The 6,402-nt window shown below is 64.0% G+C and overlaps 1 protein-coding gene across 2 annotated transcripts; it reads right to left on the bottom strand.

The window, feature by feature from the left end:
* Positions 1-693: 693 nt before the first annotated feature.
* Positions 694-6,004, bottom strand: IRX6 (iroquois homeobox 6). Of its 2 annotated transcripts, XM_069793688.1 has the most exons (8): positions 5,352-6,004; positions 3,957-4,202; positions 3,590-3,699; positions 3,228-3,308; positions 3,001-3,119; positions 2,367-2,870; positions 2,060-2,161; positions 694-1,795 (listed from the first exon to the last, which is right to left on the bottom strand). In XM_069793688.1, exons 1-7 carry the CDS (start codon positions 5,394-5,396, stop codon positions 2,061-2,063), a joined length of 1,206 nt encoding a protein of 401 aa, XP_069649789.1. In that variant the 5' UTR covers positions 5,397-6,004; the 3' UTR covers positions 694-1,795; position 2,060. The 2 variants fall into 2 exon arrangements, with proteins under 2 accessions (XP_069649789.1, XP_069649787.1); XM_069793686.1 differs by having other exon boundaries at positions 3,001-3,308; positions 5,352-6,000.
* Between the last annotated feature and the right edge of the window lie 398 nt (positions 6,005-6,402).

The raw sequence follows: 6,402 nt of genomic DNA, 5'->3' as shown, positions 1-6,402 counted from the left end.
GAGCCGGGTCTCTCCCCGGTGCGCTGGGCGGAGGCGGCCGGGACACGGCGGGGAGCGGGGCCCGGCCCGGCCCCGCCGCCGCGGACACGCGTAGGGAACCTGCGCTTTGTTCCCGGAGCAGATAACACCTCTCCCCTCCGCTGGGAGAGGAGGGGCGGAAAAGTCGCCTTGCAAGAACTCTTCGAAAGGGCCTAATACTCTTTATTACAAGCCCTAATCCTTCAAATCCGACTTGAAACAATGTTTATCTTTTCGCAGCTTAATTTCCCCTACTCTAAGCTGCGGGTCACTGCCAGACTGCGGCCTGCGCTGCCGCTTGCGCGGGACTGCTCCGGAGAGCGGGAAAGCCCCGTGGCCGGGCGTCTGCGGCGGGGCTCCCGGCCGGCCCCGACCCCGCTCCCGGCCGCTCCGTTACCTGCTGGCCTTCGTGTACACTTACACCCCCCCCCCGCCCCCTTCCCCGCCCTGGCCCCTGCAAAGCCCCCCAGTTTGCCTTCTTTGACAGGTGCCCCCGCAGCCCGGGGCTGCTCCACTCCCCTCCCCAGGCCGGGAGGGGCCGGGGCCGGGGCCCGCCACCTCTCTCTGCGTTGAGCTGCAGTTTCTCCTTTCCCCTCGCAAACCCAGAGGACTCCCAGCTCTGCAGCCCCACTTGTCTTGGTAGCCTTTGGTAAACATACAGAAGTCTACTCGATATTCAAGATTGATTTCCCTGATTTATTAAGGCAGAATTCATTGGACTCTATTGACCACAAATGACTTAATGTAAATGTTGACCCTGGTGAACTTGGAAATAGCAGGTATCGGGTTGATCTATAGATGACCTCTTAATTACCAGTTATTAATTTAAATTATTGCCACTGCTTCTAGAGAGAGGAACAAAGAAACATTCTTTCCTCATCCCTGATTCGTTTATTAGTCTGAACACAACGTGTTGGATGACACTTTTAATTAAACAGAAATAATGCAGAGATACGGTTTCCCTTTCTCGTCTGTCCTGTAAAGTGCAGCACTGCTCTTTTCACTGACTGACGGCGGTGACCCACTAACAACGTCCTACTTCGCCGCCCGGTCGCCACTCGCTGCCCGGGGGTGCCCCGGCCGTGCCCTGGCCGTGCCTCGGGCCAGGCGGTGGGTGCCCGGGGCGGCCGGGGGCCGCTCTGCCCGGGCTGCGCCGGCTCCTGCCTGAAGAACTCCCGGGGTCACAGGACAGCTTCACGGCGTTCAGCTTACGCCTGTTAATGAGAGACTCTGAAAAATACTTTCAGCGGTATCTATGTACAGCGACGGGAAATAAACGGCCCGGCGTAACTTGCACCGCTCCTCCTCCTCCTGCCTCCGCGGGACGGCGTGGAGCAACCGCGAACAACGCACCTTGGTGGAGGGGGGGCGCGGGGGAAGCAGGGTGGGAGCAAAAGGAAAAACAAGTCACGACGTGGGGAAGAAAAAGAAAAGATTAGCTTTTTTTTGCCCTTTTTTTTTTTTTTTTTTTTTTTTTGCAAAGACGTTAATGACGGGTGTTGAACAAACGGCAAGCGGGCGGCGGCGGGGGGGCAGGCGCCGGTCCCGCGGGCGCGTCCGCTCCGCCCGCCGCGCCCCTCGGCCCCATGTGAGAAGCACGTTGTGCCGCGGCGGGACGTTTCCCCGGCGAGGGCAGGGGAGGCTGAGCCGCGGGCCGTGCCTGCGGGGCGGGGAAGTCATCGCCGGGCCGGGGAGAGGTTCCTTTCGTTGTTCCAAGCCGAGAGCCTCGCTTGCAGCCGGAGTCCCGACGCCAGCGCTCAGGAAGGGGCGGGCGGCCCTGCGGGAGGGAGAAGCGGTGATGAGCGTTTCCCGGGCAGGCTCCCGTGCCGGCCGGGCTCCGCCGGCGCTTCCCGGGGCCGCGCCCGGGACCGGGGGGTGCCGTCCCGCCCGGACGGGGTGGGGGGACACGACTCCGGGAGCGGGGCAGAGCGATGGTCCCGGCGCTGCGCTCCCAGGCCGGGCCCGCTCCGGTGTCCCGGGGCCGGGCGGGCGGGCTTGCGCTTCGTCCGAGGTCGGTCCCGGCAGCCGGCCCCTCACCTACCTCACCTCCGCAGCACCGGCCGGAACGCCGTCCGCAGCCTGTCCAGGCAGGTCCCGCCCAGCTCGGCGCCCCCCGGGCCGCCCTTGGCGCCCCGCCCGAAGCCTGCACAGACACGAGCGGCTCGCGGTGGGCTCGGCCCGGCCTCGCCGCCCTCCCCCGCCCGCTCCCCTCGAGCGGGGAAGCCTCGGCGTCCGCACCGCCGGGCTGACACCTGGGCGCGGCGGGGGTCAGCGCGAAGGCGGGCTCACGCCGCGCCCCGGGTCCCGGCCCGGCCCGCGGTCCCCCCCGTCCCCGCCGCCGCGGGTACCTTCGCCCGCCGCCGCGTACTGGCACGGCTCCCCCAGGCCGCGGTGGGACGCGCAGCTCCGCGGGAGCGGCTGCAGGTTGAAAGCGGAGCTCCGGAAGGCCTTGGCGGGCAGGGGCTGCTCCCCCGCCGCGCCGCCGCCTCCCTCCGCGCCGCGGCCCTCGGGGCTGCCCCTGCGCGCCGCGCTGGCCCCGGCGGTGCGCGCCAGCGACCAGATGCGCGGCTTCTCCGCGGGCGCGTAGGGCGGCGGCGGGCCGGCCAGGGCGGCGGGGGCGAAGTCCGCGGCGGGGGCCTTGGCGCAGGGAAAGGCGCGGAAGGGGCCGGGCAGGCTGCAGTCGCTCCGCGGAGCCTCGGGCAGCGCCGCGCCGAGGCTGGGGGCTTCCTGCAGGGAGCTGGCCCGGCCCTTCTCCGGCTTCCTCGACTCCTCCTCCTCCTCCTCCTCCTCCTCCTCCAGGTCGTCCAGGTCGCTGAACCGCAGCTCCTTGTCCTCCTTGCAGCTCTTCTGCTCTGCTCGGACAGACAGCGGGGAGGAGGGGGCGGCAGGGCGTTAGTGCGGGGGCGGGGAAGTTGGGGTGGCCTCGAAATCGGCCGCCACTTCGAGCTACTTCGAAGCGGCCGTCCTGCCTCTCCCGCCTACCTCTGCCTTCGCTCTCCGCGCCGTATTCCTCCTCTTCCCGCGGGGTTTCTTCTTTCCTCTCTTCCCCCGCTTTGTTCTTGGGAGACCAGGTCATTTTGTTTTCTTTCTTGAGCCTCCGTCTGGCGTTAGCAAACCAAGTGGACACTTGCGTCAGGGTCATTTTGGTGATGATGGCCAGCATGATTTTCTCTCCTTTGGTGGGGTAGGGGTTTTTGCGGTGCTCGTACAACCACGTCTTGAGGGTGCTCGTCGTCTCTCGCGTTGCATTTTTGCGTCTGGCCGAACCACTGAAATCCACCGTCCCGTACCTGCTGGGAGATGGTTAGGAAGGGGGGGGTCGGCGGGAGCCCCCCCGGCCCGGCCCCGCCGCAGGCCGCTGTGGCCCAGCCCATCTGCCTGCCCGCCTGCCCCTGCCCGCCTGCCATCGCCGCCCAAGTTTGATTTTAGCCGAGTGGTGCTCCCGGGGCGCCTCGTTTCTTTTGTACAACGTTTGTCAGGTCGGAGCCCCCCCGCCCCCCGCCGTTTGATGTCGGCCGCTGCCTCGCCGGGGGATGCTAATGCTGCCGGGCGCTGATCAAAGGGGTTTTACCTGTCGTACTGGTACTGCCCCAAGGAATGATCGTAGGAGTAGTAGGCAGCGGGCTGCGCGATCCCCGAGTGCAACGTGCCGGCGCCGTCCTTGATTTCATACTGGGGGTTCTGCAAGGGAAGCGGCAGCGTTTGGCCTCGAGCAGGAGGGGAACCCCGCCGCCCGCCCCCCCCGCCGCCCCGGGTCCCCGCGGCAGCCAAGTCCCTTCGGCCCCCCGCCCCCCCACGACGGGACCGCGCCGGTTCCGCGTCCTTCGGCGGTCGCCCGCCCCGACACCGACCGCGAACCGCGAAGTTTGCCGCCTGTTGCACACACCGCCCCCCCCCCCCCGCCCTCCGGTGCGCTGCCCGGGCGGGCGGGCACTCACCAGCGCGGTGTAGAGCGCTGCGGGCTCGGCGCTGTAGGGCAGGTAGTTGCCGTAGCCCTGGCCGGCGGCGTACGGGGCACCGTACATGCCCAGCGCCGCATTGAGCTCGGCGCGGCCGGGCGCCAGCAGCCGGCTCTCGTACGGGGCGCAGCAGAGGGAGGCGGCGGCCGGCGCCGAGGAGGCATCCGGCACGGAGCGGGGGACAGCCTCGCAGCAGGTCGTGCTGGGGCTGGCGGGCACGAAAAACTGCGGAGAGGAGAGGAGAGAGCGGGACGGCGTCGAGTGACTGTCGAGGCAGCCCCATCGGGGGGAATTTAGAAGCGTGTGCGCGGCTGTGTGTGTGCGGGGGGGGGGGGGGCGGGGGGGTGAGGTGGGGAATAGGAAACCTGGGCTGAAGCAACTAATTATAGAAACCGGGAAATAAAGGAATGGGAAGCGGGAGCCCTTGGGAAGGGGGCACGATTAATCAAGCAGGCAAAACTTTAAGGAAATAATTGCTCTCGCAAATGGCAAAAGATCCGTAACGGCTCCTTCCTTCCCGCCCCCGCTCGGTACGTTTGCATTGATTTAAAGGCAAGAAGTTGCGATTACAGTTAATTTGACAATAGGCAAAGCAGTAAATATGTCAGCTAACGCAATCGAAGGCATTTGATTTCAATAAGTTCAAGGGGACAGCTAACTTCCCAAGCGAGGGAGGCACATCTTGCAGTGATTACGGTGTATAAATAATTCTACCCAAATAAATCGTGACTCGAGGTACGGTATAGCGACGACTTAGTTAATATAGGGTGCCTTGGTGTGGGTGTGGGTGGGGGGTGTCCTTCGGCAATCGTATGGGGAGGGGGGGAAAACTCTCGACACATCCTAATAAAACACAGGAAAAGGACCGACCCGGGGAGGAAGGGTGGAGAAAACGGCACAGCCCGGTTCCGCAGAAACGCTAGTGAAACCCCGAGCCGCCGAGCGACGGTTCCCCCCTGCCCGCACACCCTCCGCGGGTGCCCGGGCGGCAGCGGCGCGGCAGGGGCAGCGCCCGGCGCAGCGCGGTCGCTCCGCGGGGCAGCTCCGCGGGCTTGGAAATCGGCCGCTGCCGGGATTTATGTATTTATTTGTTTGTTGCACTTAAAACTGAACAGTGGGGGGGAAGGGGAGGGGGAATTACCGGTTTCCTAAACGCCTTTGCTGTGCACGCTGAGAGTTATTTGTTTAAGCCTAACACAACACAAACGAGACATAAACACACACGCACATTTTTTAAAAAAAGGCTCCAGATGTGCCCTTTTAAAAAAAGACTCTAAGTAAGGGAAAGGGAAGAAAAAAAAGGGAGGGGGAACAAGACATCTGGACAGCAGCAGCAGAATCTGAACAAAAGTGAGTGCTGCTCACTCGCCTTACCTGTGAAGTGGTGCTGTAGGGATATCCGAACTGAGAGAAGGACATAGTTGCTCCTTATTTTTGGACCATAGGCAATATTTTCCCCCCAAGATCGATTGTAACTAAACCCTGCTTCAAGATGCACCTTCTCACACACACATTTCCACGTATGGCTTTTTTTTTTTCTCAATTATAGATGATTGCACTTAAGAAAAGCAGCCAGACATCTGAGGCGGGGGGGGGGATGGTGGTGTTGGTGCCTGGATTAAAAAAATAGGCTACCCCCCGCTTCCCATCGCTCTTAATAAATATGTTTGTATAGAGAGAGTTTAAAAAGCCACCCCACATGTATAGAGAGTTTAAGTGCAAAGGGGCTTTTTCAAAGAGGGGGGGAAAATCACGTAGGGCTTGCAAGATACGGAGCTTGCTTGTTGTATTATTTTCTGCTCTATAGGTCTTTAGCGTTCATCGGTGGGCGAGGAGCGGCGTGACGTCACGGCCCTGCCGGCAGGAGCAGGCAGCGGCGGGCAGGAGCAGGCAGCGCCCCGCGCCCCGCGCCCGCTCCCAGCGCTTGTTTCATGTTGTTTTAATGTTGTGCCGCGATGCACGTCAAGGGCAGGGACCGGCGGTGCGTTGCGGTTGGTCCCGTGCCCCCCCCCCCCCCCCCTTTTAAAACACAATCCGAATTTGTCTTGGGGACGAAAAAATCTAAAAGGGGGAAATCACGGCGTCCAGCGGTGCGCCCGCCGCGTCCCCCGGACAAGCGTGGCCCTGCAGCTGCGGGGAGGAGGAGCGAAGGGCAGAGCCGGCGGTGGCCCCGGCGGCGCTCGGGGCGCAGGACAGCGGCTCTGCCCGCCGCAGCCGGGGCAGCAGCGCTCGGGGCCGGCCCGGCCGGCGCGGCCCCGCCGGCCCTTCCTTCCCGCTGCCCCCCGGCTCCCCCCCTCAGGGCCGGCCTCCGCTGTACGGCACGGCACCGCTTTTGCAGCGGAGCCGATTCGTTGTGCTCCCGCTGAGACAAGGGGAGTTTTCCGCACGTCACCGCCTTGGCTCCCCTGCCCTTCGCGGCGGCCCG

Source organism: Haliaeetus albicilla, chromosome 10, assembly GCF_947461875.1.
Source record: "Haliaeetus albicilla chromosome 10, bHalAlb1.1, whole genome shotgun sequence".
NCBI lineage: Eukaryota > Metazoa > Chordata > Aves > Accipitriformes > Accipitridae > Haliaeetus > Haliaeetus albicilla.
The sequence above is the reverse complement of the archived record's forward strand: the minus strand, read 5'-3'. Positions and strand labels throughout refer to the sequence as shown.

What these genes read in the sequence shown, in the direction of transcription:
- IRX6 (XM_069793686.1), bottom strand. Translation starts at nt 5,396, where the DNA reads ATGTCCTTCTCTCAGTTCGGATATCCCTACAGCACCACTTCACAG. An exon ending in CGCGGAGAGCGAAGGCAGAG is followed by an intron (nt 2,871 to 3,000) that starts GTAGGCGGGAGA and finishes CTGTCCGAGCAG; the next exon opens with AGCAGAAGAGCTGCAAGGAG. An exon ending in GTACGCGGCGGCGGGCGAAG is followed by an intron (nt 2,162 to 2,366) that starts GTACCCGCGGCG and finishes GTGTCTGTGCAG; the next exon opens with GCTTCGGGCGGGGCGCCAAG.